Consider the following 19188-nt stretch of genomic DNA (forward strand, 5'->3'; position numbering starts at 1 on the left):
ACATTATGGTTATGCATAATAAGTTGGGTTCATTTTTTTTAAAGAGAGAGAGAAATTTTTTTTTAATATTTATTTTTCAGTTTTCGGTGGACATAACATCTTTATTTTATATTATGTGGTGCTGAGGATCAAACCCAGTGCCCCGCACAAGCCAGGCGAGTGCGCCACCGCTTGAGCCACATCCCCAGCCCAGTTGGGTTCATTTTGACACAATCAAACATGCATGGAATTTAATTTGCTCCATTTCAGTCCCCAGTGCCTGTCTTTTCCTTCCCTCTTCCCTCCCCTATTCTCCTTCCTCTACTCTATTGGTTTTCCTTCTATTTATTTATTTTTAAATATTATTTTTTAGTTGTAGATGTGCACAATACCTTTATTTCATTTATTTATCTTTCTTTTTTTAAATGTGGTGCTGAGACTCAAACCCAGGGCCTCATGCATGCTAGGCAAGCACTCCAGCCAGAGCCACAACTCTAAACCATATTTATTTAAAAAAACTTGTTCTTTATAGATATACATAAAGGTGGCATTCACTGTAGTACATTTATACATTCACATAGAACAATTTTTCAAATTAATTCCACCTTTCCTCCCCTTTCCCATCCCTCTTCCTTCTCCCTCAATCTCCCCTTACTTTGCTCTAGCTTCTATATGTGAGAGAAAACATTCAATCCTTAACTTTCTGAGTCTGTTTTATTTCACTTAGCATGATGTTGTCCAGTTCCATTTACTGGCAAATGTAATAATTTCATTCTTTTTATGGCTAAGTAAAATTCCATTGTGTATATATACCACATTTTCTTAATCCATTGTCTGTTGACTTGTGCTGGTTCCATAACTTGGTTATTGTGAATTGTACTGCTATAAACATTGATATGGTTGTATCACTATACTATGAAGATTTTAGTTCTTTAGGATAATGGGATAGGTGGGTCATGTGGTGGAGCCTTTCCTAGTCTATTCAGGAACTTCCATACTGATCTCCATAGTGGTTGTACTAATTTATAACCCCACCAACAATGTATGAGTTGCCAGCATTTATTATAATTTGTATTCTTGGTAATTACTATTCTGATTGGAGCGAGACAAAATCTTTTTTTTTTTTAAGACAGAGAGAGAGAATTTTTAATATTTATTTTTCAGTTTTTCAGTGGATACAACATCTTTGTTTTGTATGTGGTGCTGAGGATCGAACCCCAGGCCGCATGCATGCCAGGCGAGCGTGCTACCGCTTGAGCCACATCCCCAGCCCCAAGACAAAATCTTAAGTATAGTTTTGATCTCCATTTTCCTGGTTGCTAGATATAATAAACATTCAAAAAATATATTTGTTGGTCATTTGTGTTTCTTCTTTTGAGAAATATCAGTTTTAGTTCTTTTGCCCATTTATTGATTGGTTTTTTTTGGTGTTTTTTTTTTGAGTTCTTTATATATTCTGAATATTAATCCTCTGTTGGAGGAGTAGCTGGCAAAGATTTTCTCCCAGTATGTAGGCTGTCTCTTCACACTCTCAATCATTTCCTTTGCTATGCAGAAGCTTTTAAATTTGATGCCATCCCACTTATTGATTCTTGGTTTTATTTCTTGAGCTTTAGAGATCCTGTTAAGGAAGTCTGTGGCCGCACCAATATGATGGAGTGTTGACTCTATGTTTTATTCTAGCAGTTGAAAAGTTTCTGGTCTAATTCCTAAGTGTTTGAATCATTTGTATTGACTTTTTTGAAGGGCAAGAGATAGGGATCTGGTTTCATTCTTCTACATATGGGTATCCAGTTTCCCTTGCACCATTTGTCAAAAGCTATATTTTCTCCAATACGTATTTTTTTAAACATATTGTTTTTAGTTGTAGATGGACATACTATCTTAATTTTATTTATTTATTTTTATGTGGTCCTGAGGATCTAACCCAGTGCCCTACACATGCTAACCCAGTGCCCTACACATGCTAGGCGAGCACTCTACCACTGAGCCTCAGCCCCAGCTCCTCCCATATGTACTTTTGGCATGAAATTTAACTTGATCTATTTCTGTCCCTGGAGTCCCTTCTTTTCTTTCCCTCCTTCTCTGCCCCATTCCTCTTGCTCTATTCTACTGGCCTTCCTTGTGTTTATTTATCTGTTTTTAATTGTTGCTTTATAGCTATACATAAAGGTGCATTCACTGTGGTATATTTTTCTATGCACATAGCAGAATTTTTTCTTTCAGTTTTTCTCCATTCAGTATGATATTGGCTTTGGGTTTGTCATATATGTATATGAACTTAATAATGTTGAGGTAAATTTTTTCTATCCTTAATTTCTCCAGTGTTTTTTATTTTTTAACACAAATGGCTGCTGTATTTTATCAAAGGCCTCATAGGAGTTTTTCTTGACCTTAATTTCTTTTTGTGAAGACTGAGAGGATGGGTAGATTTTCAAGGCCCTTATTTTTATCATTTCCCCATCTATCAGTTCAGGTAGTCAGTGTTTAAGGTGGCTTTTCAGAGATTGACCACACGGAGGCAGTGTGATCCCATTTACAAGAATGCCACAATCTAACTGCTCCAGAACTGTGCAGACTTTTGCGGTGGAAAATAATAAAAATCCCAGCAAAACTCCCCCCACCTCAACCAAAACACTTTCTTTTTGGTTCATTTTCCAGAGTCCACCACATCTATTTTTGTTTACAACTCCTTTTAATTGGAAATTACAGACGTGTTGAACATTATAAAGCTGGAAATAACCTTGACACTCATTAGGAGGTTCTAGCAGGTGAGTACAGCCATTCCTACACCCTTGCCCCAAGAATAGTCCTTCTCTATCAGGGAAAGTTGTCCTCTTCCTCTGAAGGCTTAGCTTTGGGAGGGAGTGAGGGAAGAAGGGGACACATACTAGCCAGACAAATCAGCCAAGTCAACCCAGTCTGGTGTCAGATGTGATAGCCAGAGCCCCTTCTCCACCATTCCAAAGCTGGAAACACTTAAGAAGTAGTCATTCCATGTTCTGCTTGTAGTCCATATTTTATTCTGACTCCACTGGGGATTGAAGCCAGGGCCTCACGCATGCTAGACTAGCACCCTTACTGAGCTATACCCTTAGACCTGTTTGTAGCCTTTCTACCAGGAATACATTTAAAAAATGCATAGCGATGACTGGAAGCATTCACTATTGACCTAATTAAAAAAGTCAAACCAGTGATAAAATATTTCCAAAGATACAAAAATAGGCATAATTGATTGAAAATAAATTAGACATTAAAATATAAATATGAATTAATTCCATCATTTTATTTTAATGTTTTATATAGTTTTTCACCTATTGTATGATCAGTGAATTTAAAATATAGCAAAAATATAGTAACAACTGCAAAAACAAAAAAAGAACCTATTTAGTTCCCCCAATCCATTCCATTTAGGGCTTTTCAATGTCAGTACTTCGGTCTCTCTCTCTCTCTCTCTCTCACCTATCTTAATAAAATTTTTTATTGAAAATTTAATGTTTTTATCTTGTTTTATTACTTTGCAATATATTCCAAATGTCCTTCCATGTCAATAAAGCAGTTTTTTTTTTGGTACCAGAGATTGAACCCAGGGGTGCTTAACTGTTGAGCACATCCCCAGCCCTTTTTTATATTTTATTTAGAGATAGGTTCTTGCTGAGTTGCTTAGGACTTCACTAAATTACTGAGGCTGACTTTGAACTTGCAATCCTCCTGCCGCAGCTTCTTGAGTCACTGGATTACAGGTGTACACCATTGTACCTGGCTAATAAATAAACTTTTAAAAAGAGAAAAAATTTTATTTTAGGGTAGCTTTGACTTAAAGAAAAATTACTAGGATAGTATATGGAATCCCCATATATCCCACATTCAGTTTTCTCTCTTAGTAATACCTTTCACAATTTATGAAGTTTATTGATATATAATGGTTAATTGAAGTCCAAATTTTATTCAGATTCCCTTAGTTTTTACTTACTGTCCTTTTCCCGTAACTACCATATCACATTTTAGTTGTCATGTTTCTTTAGTTTCTTAGGCTTTTTTTTTTTTTTTCTTTTGGGGAACTTGAAAGTTTTGAGAAGCCTCGACTGGAATCTATTTGATGTTTTTCTCATGATTAGCCTGGGGTTATGGGGGAAGGCCACAGAGGTGAAGTGCTCTTTTCATCAAATCATATTGAAGGCATGTTCTATCAGCATGATTTATCAGGGTTGATGTTGACCATGGTCACCTGGCTGAGGTGGTGGTGGGCAAGTTGTTCTACTGTCGGTACACAGCTCCCTCCTCTTTCTGTAAACAATGTGCAGTCTACACGTCCCTTTTTGAGGGCAAACTACCTGCATAAATTCTTTGGAATTTAAACAATTTAAACGTGTTTATTTATCTAAATTTAAATTTGAACAACCTAAAAAAGAAAATAACCCAAGTAAAGAACAGGCTGCTTTGAATTAAAAGGGTCTCCCTAGATCACTAAATGGGACATGAATATGTGTCAGAGAAGAACATTTATTTTTCATTTAATTGATACATGTAATTTGAAGGTATTTATTCATTGAGCTATTAGTGACTGAGGCATCCTCTTGGGTCACCTTTGTGATCCCCTGCTGCAGGGGAAACCATCTGTCCCACTAAGATCTAAGAGAGACTTTCCTGTTTTAGAAGTTTAGAGAACACTGCAGCCTCTTTCAGCAGCTGGGGAGTGGATACAAATCCTGGGATGGGTTGGGAGTTGCTATTTCAACAGTTCTTTTCTTTGAGGAATAGCACTATTTTCCAAAAAGTTTTTTAAAAAATTACTTTCCAGACAGTGGAAAGGAGGCTAAGGACTAACTCCAATGGGCTGGGCAGAGGACAGCTCTGGAAATAGTGGACTGAGCAGGCAGCCTGCAGAAACTGACCAAGGAGTTAGAACACTGAGCATCTGAGCCCAGCTTTATTTAGGCCTTGCTGAGGGACCGTGGATACATGTCAGCCCTTCTACATGGATCTCAGTTGTCCTTAGGAGGATGCTCCACACCCTGACCTGACTGCAGGCAGCTTAGCACTGTGATGTGGCAGAAGGAAGCCACTTCCTCCCTCCTTTTTTTATTTCCCCCATCTACTTTCCTCTCCACCCTCTGCTCTGGGATCCAGGCTCTTGGGAGGATTGAGCTGCATGATGTGCTGCCAGGAGGCACATTCTGAGGGCCGTGGGGACCCCTCTACGGGTAAAAGCTGCACAGGCTCCCGTCCTTTGGCCTTCAGACCTGTGTCTTCTCTCTTTCACTCTCACTTTGTTGTCAGATTCACTTAACTCTCTTCCTCAGTCTCTTTCTGCCAGCTTTGTTTATTCTGTTTGCTCACCCACTTTTCTGCCCGTAGTCTCAATCAGTTTCTTAAGCTCTTTGCTCCTAAACCCAGTACCTGGGCAAGTGGAATAAACCACCTTGGTGTTTGTCAAACCCCCAGCATCCAGGGCGGTCTGCAATCTTCCCTTTAACTCCCCTGGTTTTTCTTCCTTCTGCTCTGAGGCATTTTTTCTGGGAAGGAGTCAAAGCAGCCGGGGGCTCACCCATCCACTCTGGAGAGCTGGGATGTTCTTAGGGACTTTCCCACATCTTCTCTGCTGCAGCCCTTGTCTTTGCCTGGCTACCTCCTGCTGCTGCATGAGCCCTCTTTATTTTCCTTTTTCCAGTCTGGCTTTGGGGACATGGAGAGTGGCAATGGCTCAGCAGTAACTGAGTTTGTTTTGATTGGGTTCTCAGATTTTGGCTCTTTCTGGGGGCTCTCTGTTTTGGGGGGTGCTCTGCATTTACTTGGTCACCTTGCTGGGCAACTCCCTGATCATCTTCCTTACACTGGCAGACTCTGCTCTGCATTCCCCCATGTACTTCTTCCTTCGCCACTTCTCCCTGGTAGAGGTCCTATATACCACCACCATTGTGCCTAGGATGCTGGCTGATCTCCTCTCCTCCTGCCCGACCATCCCACGTGCCAGCTGCTTCACCCAGCTGTATTTCTTTGCCCTCTTTGGCATCACGGAATGCTGCTTGCCCACTGCCATGGCCTATGACCGGTATGCCGCCATCTGCCGACCGCTGCACTATCCCACCCTGTTGAACCAGGCAGCGTGTGTGGGCATGGTGGGGGCCTCCTACCTCATGGGTGTCATCACTGGCACCACTCACTCCATCTTCATCTTCACCTTGCCCTTCCATGGTGCCAACACCGTCCATCACTTCCTGTGTGACATCCTGCCTGTGTTGAGACTGGCTAGTGGGAGCCCCTTCTGGGGTGAAGTGGGGAACCTTGCTGTCACGGTGGCCTTTATTCTGACCCCCTTCTCACTGATTGTGATCTCCTATGCCTGTATTCTTGCCACTATTCTTGGGATTGCGACATCCCAGGGCCGTCGAAAAGTCTTCTCTACATGTTCTTCCCATCTGTTTGTGGTCATGCTCTTTTTTGGGACTGGGACTGTTGCCTATATGAAACCTCAGGCAGGTTCCTTTCGGGACATGGACCAGATCCTTGCTGTCTTCTACACAGTTGTCACCCCCATGTTAAACCCTTTTATCTACACTCTGAGGAACAAGGAGGTCACAGGAGCCATGAGGCGGTTCATGAAGAGATACCTTTGGAGCCCTTGATGCTGCTTCCTGCCTCCCGAATTCCTGGAGGCAAGGGCTTGATCTCTGGCCTGTTTTTGAGGAGGAGGGAGAAGCCGGGACCTGAGGTGCACAGGGTCTGTGAGTGTGGGTTTCCTTGTTCCACTCAGCATGAGGGCCCAAGGCACCAATGTGTTGCTCGCAGCTCTGCTTCTGGGGCCTGTTCCTATGGCCTTGACCTGACTTGACTGTAGGCTCAGAGCTGGGCAAACTCACCCTTAAGCTGTTCCTCTTCTATTTCTCCCAGAGACTCCTCATTGCCAGCCTTTCTCTCTGGCATCAGGCACCTCTGCTGCAACCAAAGCTCCTTTACTCCAGTGCGATGACCAGCCTGGGTGTCTGTGGTGCCAGGGAAGGAACAGGGGCAGGGAGTAGTTGGTTTGAATTTGGAAGTTCAGGAGACAAGTCTTGGTGCTGCTTTGGTCTGGCGGCACTAGTCCAGTTAGTTTGCTCCTGACTGAAGACTTCTTTCTGGGGGTTCCTGAATGTTGGTGTTCTATGCTGAACCTCTTTGCCCAGCCCCTTGACAGACTTGCTCCTCATTTCTCCCTCTTTTCCCACGGTGGAAATGCACATCCATCTCTTTTCCCTGGCTCTGATCAGAAGGTCTGACTTAGACCTTACACTACCAAAATGACACTTTCATTTCCAGCAATATTTCTACTTGGAGTCCACTTAATTTTTCTGGCCAGAGGGATCCGCAACCACTTTACTTTTTCTTGGGAAGCCAGTTCTTGCTTGTTTGCAAATTCTCCTTCAATTAGAAGCCACAGAAGGGAGCCGCACAGTGGGGGAAATCACTCAAGGCACAGAACCTTTAAATAGCATTGATTTTTTTCCTTTCCCAGTTTACAAAAATAGCACTGTTAATTGCAGAGAATCTTGCATTCAGAAGAAAAGAAAATAAATATTGACATTTTTGTTAGTAATAATGTCCTTGGGAAATTACTGCAGCCTGTTTTAGTCTGTATATGTATATATGCATATGTCTGAAAACTAAAAAAGGGATTATATTGTCTAAATTGCTTTGTAATAAATTTTCTACTTTATTAAACTATATTTTAACATTGTACAATATCAGGAGACTTTTAAAACATGCTTTTAATATCTAAAATACTTATATGGATGTACTATAATTTTAAGTAATTTCCTATCATTGGATTAAGGGATTTTTTGTTGTAAATATTGTTGAAATAGATATGATTATACTTATATCTTTGTATATTTATTTTATGCTTTCATTAACACAGAATTCTAGAAATGGAAATGCTGAACCAAATTGTTTCTGAAACATTCTGCCAAATTACCCTCCACAAGAATTTTTATTGTTTTATGGTTCAATCAAGTGGCTTTCCCCACAATTTTCAGGGCAGGGAAATGGACTAAGAGTCAGAAATGAGTTGGGACTAGATAGCCCAGAAAAGAGGAGGATGGGTGAAGGTACAGATTGGTATTTAATATTCTTAGAGGGCAGAAAGAATCCACTGAGAAAGCTATGGACTGGCTTTTCCTCAGTTTATTGAGCACAGGGTAATATGACATCATAAGGCATCAGAATTAGGCCCAAGGGAGTGCTTATGAAAGATTTGGTGTCTGAACAAAACGAGGAGAGAGATGTTGCCCTTTTTCTCCTTTGTTCTGAGCTGAGAGTGGAGGCAGAAGAAGAAGGATATGGTGAAGCTGGACTCATTTGGCTCTGAGAACCTTCCTGCTTCTCTCCTCAGCATGGCGACCATCAGCTCGAGAGGCTCAAGTCCTTATTTTTAAGGTGCTCAGTTAAAATACAGGGCACCCGATTAAATTCAAATTTCAGGTAACCAACAAATAAGTTGTTAGTATGTCTCTTGAAATATTTAGCTTGAAGGATCAGATTGTTTTATCTTTCTGGGGAAAATATTTTGGACATGTTTACACTTAAAAACAATCATTTATCCAAAATCCAAATTTAACCAGGTGTCCTGTATATTTAATTTCAAACATGAGAGCCCCATAGCCAGGTTCTGTTTAAGAGGGACTGGAACTGCATGCAGTTAGAGGTGAGGATCTAAGTAGAAATCTCTGATGAACTCTATTTAGGAGGAAGGAATGGTTTCCTTTGATGTGAATTCTGTGCATGATCAGAATTCCATTCTTGGTACCGGTGTGAACAGTGGCCTTCCTTATCTAAAATCAGGATTATAATAGTTCCTGCGTTCCACATGATTGTTGTGAGGATTAAATGCAGCCGTCCCCTCTCCCCCTTTACCACATAATTTCTTTGCATTACCTGAAATTTCCTTCTTTATTTACTTATGACTTCCTTCACTAAAATGCAGTGTCCCATAAGGGTAGGGATGTTGCCTATCTTGTTCACCTTGTATATTCCTGGTACTTAGAATTAGTGTCTCGAACATAGCAGATGATCAATAGATATTTGTAAAAAAGGTAAACAAATAGCTTTAATAAAACTGCTTAGCAAAGTGAAATATCAGAGTGAACTAATCTGTTTCAGTTTCTGCTACGATGGCTTTTCTATGGCTTTTCTACGATATCATTTCTATTCACATGAACTTCATCAAAGTTTTTAGATGTCATAACAATTCTGGATTTTCCCTATTAAAAAATCTCCCTAACATTGCTGGAAAGTCTAACATGTGTCATGTTGAAGAGAGGAAAGGAAGAGCTGTGTATGAGATTTAGAGGAGAAGGGATTTGGAAAAGAGAAAATCCTAGTGCAAGTTATGAGGGGGAAAATTGAAAAGGGATCAAGTGGGCCATTTCCTAGGGGCCACTAGAGAGAAGCAAGGAGGAAATAAGCAATTCTGGAGAAAAATGGACTCTGGTAGCTTATGGCCTTGAAAGAGATTCTAGAGAACCAGGCTTAGAAAATGGTTGGGAACCTAGAGAAGCTGAGAGGCCAGCTAAGGTTATACCATAGGAATGGTCTAGATAGGATGCTGCTGGCACTGCCCACACTGGTTACTGGAAATTTCCCTGGCACCGTTGTGGTGCTAGTGTTTCGGGGTCCTGGAACCCACCACTGTCACCATCATCGTGAGTTGTAAACTTTCCTATACTTCTTTGCATCACTTGCACCTGATTCAAAGTCTGAGGTAGAAGCATCCCCTAGGACTGGCTAGGGTCACAGGCCTGCCCTGGCTGTCATGGTTTAGGGAAGACAGTAATTTTGCTCTCTCTGCTTTTATAGAAGTGGGTGGAGCTTTGCTTCCCACAAAGCTCTTAGCCTCCAAACCAAGGAGAATTCCAAGGTGGATTCTTAGCTGGATTATCTTGGTGGAGGAAGCCCTTGTTGTTGAGTTCATGCATGGCTTCCTTTTTTTTTTTTGGTCAAGCTGGGGATTGAATCTAGGACCTCACACATTCTAGGCAAGTACTCTAGCACTGAGCTACATCCCTATCCCCTTTTAAAATTTTATTTTGAGATAGGGGCTCACTATGTTGCCCATGCTGGCCTCGAATTTGTGATTCTCCTGCCTCAGCCTCCCAAGTTGCTGGGATTACTGGTAGATGCCACCAATCCCAGCTGCATGACCTCCTTTCTTGCTATTATGACCATTTTATTTATAGACCCATTAAGAACGAATGGGGGGTGGTTGCTGGGGAATGAAGTAGATGCAATATTCTTTTGTCTTCTCTACAAGCTTGGGCCCCCATAAATTTGCCACTTCCCATTACTGATGAAGTGCTCTTGGGGACACATAATTTTAGGCTGGTGCAATTGTGCATGGTCATCTGTTATCTGGTGTTCAAGTGTTCAGAATATACGGTTGCCCACATTAGGCCTTCTGTGATTTGGATGAGCATCCTCCAAAGGTCCCTATGTAAAGGCTTCATTCTAGCTTTACGGTATTGGGAGGTGCTGTGGATCTTTAAAGAAGAGGGACTGCAGCAGTCTGGCTGGGCACAATCAGGAGCCACTTGTCAAAAGAAACTAACTTTATTTTTAGAACCACACACGCCAAACAAAACAGCCTCTCAGGAAAAATCCTCAGAGCCTCAACTGCCACCACCGGCTTTCCACAAGCCTCTCTCTCCCACACAAGCCTCTCTCCACCTCCCACAATCCTCCTGCTCTTGAGGCCGATTGGCTGGGTCACGTGGGCGGAGCCAAAAAAAGTCCCCCAATGAGCAGCTCCGTGGTCTGAAAGGGCAGGGAAACAGTCCAATGAGCATCACCGCAGAGGAGCCAATCAGCTAGATGTTGCTGGGGCCGAGGAGCCAATCAGCTAGATGTTGCTGGGGCCGCTGTGAGCCAATCATCAGCCGGCAGCTGGAAGTTTGCTGGCAGCTGGAAGTTTGCTGGGGCCCCTTTGGCTGTGGCTCTCAACAAGGGACCTGGTGTGCGGTCCCTGTGTCATTTGAGGCGTGGTCTTGAAGGGCCTGTGGGACTCCAGTCTCAGTTTCACTTGACTTCCTGGCTGGAGATGTGACTTCTTGTTTCAATAGAAGTGTCTGTTTTGCCATCTAGTGCCCTCACCAGAGGCTCAAACCCATAAGGGCATTCTGATATTAGACTCAAAACTCCCAGACTGTGAGCTAAATAAACCATTTCTCTTCACTAAGTTCATTGTCTTGAAAATTTCACTGTAGTAACATAGAGCTGACTGTTTTATAGCTCAAGAGCAGTTTCACAAAAAGATGGCTAATTCTTTGCCCTATAGGCTTAAGTTTGGTTCCCAAGCCCTTGATTGACTTTTTAGATTTACCACAGCCTCCAGTACCACTGACACTGTGTTAGTCAGTTTTCCATTGTTGTGACAAAATACCTGAGAAAATCAACTAAAGGAAGGAAAGATTTATTTTGGCTCAGTTTCAGAGGTTTCAGTCTATGATCATGTGGCTCTGTTGTTTCTGGGCTTGTAGTAAGGCAGAAGATCCAGGCAGAGAGCAGGTGGTGGAGCAAAGCTACTCAACTTGTGGTGGCTAGGAAGGAGACAGGAGTTTGGGGTGGAGGACAGGAGTGGGAGGAGGAAGGAAAGGTCAGTGGAAAAAATATATCCTTCAAGGATCATGCTCCCAGTGACCAACTTCCTGCAACTAGGCCTCATCTTCTAAAGTTCTTATCACCTTCCAATAGCCATTTAAGCAATAAATCCATAATAGATTAATTCATTGATGAGGTTAAAGCCCTCATGATTCAATTACTTCCCAGAGGCTGGACCTCCTAAAATGGTACACTGGGGACCAAGGCTTCAACACGTGGGCTTTTGGGGAACATTTATCTAAACCATAACAATCTCTTACAGTCTTCTGGGTAGTTGAGAAACCCCAGTGTCAGAACTGGACCAGTTATAGAGCCTTTTATTGCTCTGTCTTTTAAGACATAAGTGAGCTCAACCCAGTGGCACACACCTGTAATTCCAGTGACTCAGGAAGCTGAGGCAGGAGTATTGTAAGTTTGAGGCCAGCCTGGGCAACTTAGTGAGACTCCTGTCTTTAAGTAAAAAATAAAAAGGGCTAATGATATTACTCAGTTGGTAGAGTACCCTTGGATTCAACCCCTGGTACTAAAAAAAAAAAAAAAAAAGACATCTGATAAGTAGGTTGAAATAGCAGGTCCAAATGGGCAATATGTCACTCCCAAAATTCAGAGAATCACAGGTGATCTTTTTCTTACTGTCGAGAGAAAAAGGTAAGGCAACTGCACTTAACATTTGAGGAGATATCTAGATTCATCTAGACATCCCTGGAAAAAGAGTGAGGTGGCAGGCCTTTTAATTTTATGGGATTTATCTCCTCTGGTATGAATGTATTTCCACAGTGCTTGCAATTTTCTTCTTTCCAGATGTTTTCAGTGTAGTCTCATCCATACAATGGACCAGAGTGCTGTCCTATGGGATGGTGAGATGATCAATAAACTTGCTAACTAAGTGGCTGCAACCCTGAGGCAGGACAAGAAAAGGCTCACTTGTGTCCTGCTAGGAGAGAGACCAGTCCTGCTAGAAGCCTCCGGGCATGCACAATATTTGCATACCCAGGCAAGGTGAGGGCAAGTGGCTCCCTGGCAGGTGAGGTCATCCTCCTCCTTTCTCTCTGTTACTAGTCTCCTTTTCTTCCTCCTGTCCTTCTGTTCATTCTCCTTTGCTCCTTTCTACCCTCATCTTTCTAATTTTTCTAACTCACATTATCAGAAGGAGAATTCATACAGTAGAGGGTTCAAGTGAGTTCTAGAGTTGGAAACAAACCTGTTACTTCCCTGCTGTGTTGGCCTAGGAAAGTTGTCAAGGCCTCTGTGCTTCGTTTCCAGCCTCTGTTATCTATTCTCTATTCCACAGCTAGAATGATCTTTTAGAAACTCAGATCTGATCTTGTCACTCAGGATGAGCCCCTAGGTTTCCAAGTGAACCACAGTATCCTTCGTGATCTGTATGGGTGCAGTAGGTGGGACACACCTAATTAACCTGATCCTCATGTTTTGTACAAGGTGAGGGGTTGTTTTATTCCACCCCCAAAGAGAAATGAGGATAGAAATACTCTGGCCTTCGTCTCTGTCCCCTCATTGCTTCTTCACGGATAGGGGAGTGACTTTACCGATTGATGATACTATCCAGAGCATTTTTTCTCTTTGGCTTTCCCCACCAAGGTTGGCTGGCTTTTGGATGCACATATTCTTTTCTCCTTCAAATGTTGCGCCTCTACTTGGAGTGACCTGCAATTTGTACAGATCCTCTTCCTGAAATTAGGGGGTGATGATAAATGTGGGGAATAGAAAGCTGTTTTAGTCAGATTTTTCACCGCTGGGACCAAAAGACCTGACAAGAACAATTAGAGGAAGAAAAGTTTATTTGGATGCTCATGGTTTCAGAGGTCCGAGTCCATAGATGGCTGCCTCCATTACTCAGGGTCGGAGATAAAGCAGGACATCACGGTGGAAGGGTATGGTGGAGGAAAGTGGCTGGACATGACAGCAGGAAGCAGAGAGAGAAACTCTGTCACTACACAAAATATAAACCCCAAAGGCACACCTCCAACGACCCACCCCTTCCAGCCACACCCTACCTGCTTTCAGTTACCACTCTGTTAATCCCTTTCAGGGATTGACTTAAGGCTCTGATAAACCATTTCACCTCTAAACCTTCTTGCATTATCTCACATATGGGCTTTTGGGAGGACACCTCATATCTAAACCATAATCGAAGCTCATTTTGACTTTAGGTCCAAGCTCCAAGCTCCAAGCTCCAAGCTCCAATTCAGTTTTACAAGTAACAAAGCTGATTGATATTTTGCTCCCACTTAACTCCACTTATTGGTCGAGAACCCAAAAGGAAGAGATGTGTGGTGATATGGTTTGAGTGTTCTACCAAAGGCTCATGTGTTGGGAGCATGGTCCTCAGTGTGGTGATGTTGGGAGGTGGGGCCCAGTGTAATGTTGTTAGGTCACTGGGAGTGCTATTCTTGAAAGGACTAACACATGGGACCCTGAGTTAGTTCTTCTGAAAGAGTCATCATAAAGAGCAAGACTGGCCCTGCCCTGCTCTCTGGCTTCATATCTCACCATATGATTTCTCTCACATGTGCTCCTGCTATGCCATCTGCCATGATGTATATCGCTAAGGGGACCCTTGCCAGAGGCCAAATTGGTGGGGCCATGTGATCTTGGACTTTCAGCCTCCAAAACATTTTGTATTTCTAAGATTCCCAGCCTCAAATATCTTGTCATGGAAAATGACAAACATACATGGTTTTGTGATGGAAATAATACACATGGTTAATGGATGCTTTCAAAGTCCAACAGTTTGGGTTGCTGCTTATTCCTTCCTCCTCTCTTGCCATTTTCCCCTTGCTTACTGTACTTTGTTGTAATGAATGACTTGCGGTCCTGGAGGGTGTCATGCTCTGGCTCACCTTGACACATTCCATTCCCCTTTATTAAAAAAATTAATTGGACTGGGCACAGTGGTACATGCTTGTAATCCTAGAAACTTGGAAGGATGAGGAAGGAAGATTGCAAGTTTGAGTCCAACTTTCACAAATGAGCAAGACCTTGTCTCAAAAACAAAAATAAAAAGGGCTGGAGATGTTGCTCAATAACTAAAGCACCCCTGGGTTTGATTCCCAGGACCACCAAAAAAGAAAAAAAAAATTCGGAGGCCGTTAGACTGAGGTGTTTCTAGCACTTTAAGTTCCTATGTAAGTAAACCAAAGCCTTTCATTAGTCAAACAAAACTAGAGACTTTATCATCAGAAACTGTCTTAGTAGATGTTTTTTCTTTTGTCTTGATTCTATGAACACTTTGTAAGTTTTCTCTCACCCCCTCCCGAGAAGGGCTATGCTGCTTGCAGCCTGAGGCTTCCTGATTCATGAATTGATGATAAACTCTTGAAAGTGCTAGGTTTACCTTTTAACACCTGCTTCTTCTTCTGGAAAACTTTTCATTATTTGGCTTCAGTTAAGATTTTCTCCTTCTTGAAGCCTCCTCTGTCCCTTTGGCCTAGCTTTAGGGGTCTCTCTTTTGTGGTCCTTGATACCCTGTCTTGCTGCTTTCTTTTGAACACACTTCATAAAAAAAAAATGTAAAATTGGAGTCACCTGTTAATTGGCCTTTCTTCCCCACTCGTTTATTTTTCTTTGCAATCAAATTCTTGGCACCTAGATTGGCATGACATTTTCTGAATGAATATATTTAACTTGAGCCCCCTGAAGAGTGTAGAATGGCATGCAGGTGGGCCACATGGATTGGATGTGCTCTGTAAGACAGTGATCTTCAACCTAGTTTCTGCATGTGTGGAGTCTTAGAATGAACAGAGTCCCAAGGCCATAAATGGCTTTTCTTGGAGCTCCTCAGGAGGAAGCTCCCAAGGAGTGAAGTTTGGTGATGCACACTGAGTCCGGGAGCAATGCCTACTGCTTCGCCTCAATGGGTTGAGGGCAGCTGCAGCCTGGGTGCTCTATCATGTCCCTATCCACTCCAGCAGCCAGCTCCTCAGTGCCCTCTGCTGTCCACTCCATACTGGACAGGCCCATGGAGCTATTCCATGTTCCTAAGGAACACAGAGCAAGGTAAAGGTGTGGCCCTCAGGGGTTGGAGGGTGGGGAGTTGCTAAGGTCTCCTGAGGGCTCACTTCTCCATAGTAATTCTGAACTTCTGATCCCATGTACAGAGGAGACTTCTTTCTGGTATCTGCTGATGTGTCGTATCAGGGTATCTAAACTAGCCACATGGTGACTACTCTGAATGCATGTACGTTCTGTACATTACAGCTCTGCAGTACTATATTTTGAAATACTTGACTTTGGAAAAGTGTTATTGGATGTAAAATCTTTTTTGTTAATAAAAGAATTTTAAATTTGTTCTTTTTTGATGAAAGAAAAAGAAAAGTTAGTGGACAATTTATACATATTTTCACTATTGAAAAATTCTAAATGAGCTTGAAAAGGTTTTATATTTTTTATTGCCCATTCTGTGAGCAGTTTTCTTTGATGGTGACCATTATTCATTTAAAAAATCGGTACTTCTGGGCTTGGTGATATATGCCTGTTATCCTAGTAACAATGAGGGAGGCTGAGGCAGGAGGATTTCGAGTTCAAAGCTAGCCTCAGCAACTTAGCAAGACCCTAAGCCACTTAGCAACACTCTGTCTCAATATAAAAAATAAAAAGAGCTGGGGATGTGACTCAGTGGTAAAGTTCTCCTGGGTTCAATCCCAGCACACACACAAAATCAGTACTAAGGATTTTTTTTTTTTTTGGTGAATATTTATTTATTTATTTATTTATTTATATGTGGTGTTAAGTATCAAACCCAGTGCTTCACATATGCTAGGCAAGTGCTCTACCACTGAACCCCAATCCTGGCCCAGTGCTAAGGATCTTGATCAGAAAATGTTCAGCCATTTTTTAAATACAAAATCTAATGTAAAATTATACGCACAGAAGAAAGCAGTGTTTAAGAAGTTTTATATAGAACCAGTATTAAAAGATTTTTCTGTTATTGTACATTTTATTTCCTTATAATTATTAGTAAGAGTATGATAAATTTATTTTTTGCAGCAAGCCCTATCAAGATACTTCCAAATCCCCTTTAGTTTACCCTGATGCACCATTCAAATACGAGCACTTTTTATATATGCCTTGATGAGGTGTAAGTACTGAATTGAACTACTTCATCTGCAAAGCCTTCCAGGAATACCCCACACTGTTATTAATCATTAAACTTCCAATCTTTGGTCAAACTTACACATCTTTGGTCTCATCATATTTCTGTTTGTTTTCTCTCCACTCCACTCTTCCATCCCAACCTGCATTAGATTATGAGTCCTATGAGCCCAGGGACTTAATCAGTTATTCTATGAATATCAGGGGTGTCTTACTGATACTCCAGATTAGTTCCAGATCAGGTTCCTTGAACCTGTGTCTGTTTGTCTGAGGATGTTCTCTGACCCCCAGTTCCCTTTAGCTGGTCTCTCTGAACAGGGCCCAAGCCATCTTAGTACACCAAAGTTTCTTCTAATGTTTCCAGCCTCCAAACTTGTTATATCAGTCAATCTCCTTGACTGGCTGCATAATGAAGCAGAAAAATTACTTATTAACAAAATATAGAGTAGTTCAAAGAGCTGTGGGGAGAGCTGGAGGCCATGCCAGAGGCTAAGCTTCTACGACGAAGAATACAGCTGGTCAGTTGAGGAAACTGTTGGTGCTGCTTCCAGGACTCAGATGATATTTCCAGGTCAGAATTTTCCATTGCAGCCTTCTTTGCTGCTGTCTAAGAGAGACTGCATGCTGCTCCTCAGGGTCTAATCCAGTCTGGAGTGTTGGTGGTGAGGGTATATGGCAGCAAGCTGATGGCCCAGAGAAGCCAGGGAGATCCTCTTGCTCTGTCAGACATGCTGTCACCAGTTATGAATGATTTCAAAAATCAAGGGTGGGGAGGGCAGGGACAAGGATCCATGTAGAATATTTCAAGAGGGAGTAGTGATAGGGAACAGACAGATGCGAGTGATGGGGACATGAAGTTAAGGAAAAAATTCTAAACCATGGGTCCACTGTGCTCACCCCTACATGCTTTTTTTTTTTTCTTCCAAGAAGCAATTTACCTGCGGCCCTGCCTAGGTTAAGTGGACAGGATATATCACATTCCTCAGCAAACTATCTGTTATCTGTAGGAGAAATGCAGGCCTGAAATAATGTCAATAGCAGGAATCCAAATTTCTCTAAAGGAGGAGACTTTCGTGACCTTTTTCACAGATGAGATTCTGGAATTCAGGGAGATAAGGATAATTACCCCTAACCATAAAAGCTATAGGAATTTATGTTTAAGAATTCAAATTAGAATCAGTCAACATGGACCAAAGTGACCTAGAGTTATCATGGCAGTGGGGACTTAAAATCTGATATCATAATGCTGTCAGTCAAAAATCGAATTGGACCTGGGTAGAACTCTCTGGAAACTTCTTAGGAACCCCCAATAAAGCTGGAGTGCAAGAGAGGCACACTGTCCCTCTCCTCTCTGAGAGAATCCACTCTCTCCCTTGAAAGTGTCCCTCTTTCCCCTTTCCCATCTCTTCATCATCTGTTACTTTAAGTGATGTGTCTGAAATCTTTCTGAATTGACCTCAAGAATTGGGTTTTTCCAGGTGCGTTGGTGCATGCCTATAATCCTAACACTTTGGGAGGCTGAGACAGGAGAATTGCAAGTTCAAAGCTAGCTTCAGCAACTGTGAGGCACTAAGCAACTCAGTGAGACCCTGTCTCTAAATAAAATACAAAATAGGGCTGGGGATGTGGCTTGGTGGTCGAGTGCCCCTGAGTCCAATCCCTGGTACAAAAAAAAAAAAAAAAAAAAAAAAAGAATTGGTTTTTGAAAGAGGGTCTTCAGGCTGCCTCAGTTTCCCAGACATCTCATAATAGTAGGATCAATAATTTAGGAGGCCTCAGGTTGGGCTGGCAGTTTTGAACCTCACCAGGAATCAGTTAGAGCATGGGGTTTAATAGTTTGAGTTTTACACAGTATTTCAGAGTTTATGAAATGATTCTATTATCATACTTCAATGATTCATTAAATAAAATCAGCATCCATTGAGTGATATAGGGAGTGATGGGGACTGAGTCTTTTCCTGTGTTCAGGTTGCTAACAGTTTACAAGTAGATTGAGATGAAAAGAAGAGTCCATTTGCCTGGGAAAGCAGCAGGGAATGGGTGGCCTTTTGACCTAGTGTTCCACAGGAAAGGCCTCTTGGCCCACTTGGGCAGAGAGGGATCTGGGTGTCATTAGCAATGGGAGTGGTGTGCACACCCAGGATGGGTGGGCCACCTGAGCCCCAGGGCTGCCTGCCACCACAAACAGAGGGGTCATCTGCAGCACCCTGCACACCATTTCCTACCCCAAGCTCTGCAACCTGTGCAACCTTAAAAGTGTCTGCACCTCCATCAGGGTGTCCTTGGTCAACTGTGCAGACTGGCACATCCACGTGGCTGTGAAGCTCCTGCTCAGCCACACCTTGCTGCTCCACAGTGAAAAAAAAGTCTTAAGAGAAGCTGGTATTTTGCAGAAATCTAGATTTAGTTATGTTCTTCCAATTAGGGGAATTTGCAATAAGCCAGAATTTTGGGAAATAGTTACATGCC

The 19188-nt window shown here is 42.2% G+C and overlaps 1 protein-coding gene across 1 annotated transcript; it reads left to right on the forward strand.

The window, feature by feature from the left end:
* Positions 1-5511: 5511 nt before the first annotated feature.
* On the forward strand, positions 5512-6605 carry LOC107139747 (olfactory receptor 9-like). The gene is given in 2 exon segments (XM_015482625.2): positions 5512-5722; positions 5724-6605. Coding segments are annotated over 2 exon segments (939 nt in total). The 5' UTR covers positions 5512-5665.
* The last annotated feature ends 12583 nt before the right edge of the window (positions 6606-19188 follow it).

This window comes from Marmota marmota, unplaced genomic scaffold (assembly GCF_001458135.2).
Source record: "Marmota marmota marmota unplaced genomic scaffold, marMar, whole genome shotgun sequence".
Taxonomy (NCBI): Eukaryota; Metazoa; Chordata; class Mammalia; order Rodentia; family Sciuridae; genus Marmota; species Marmota marmota.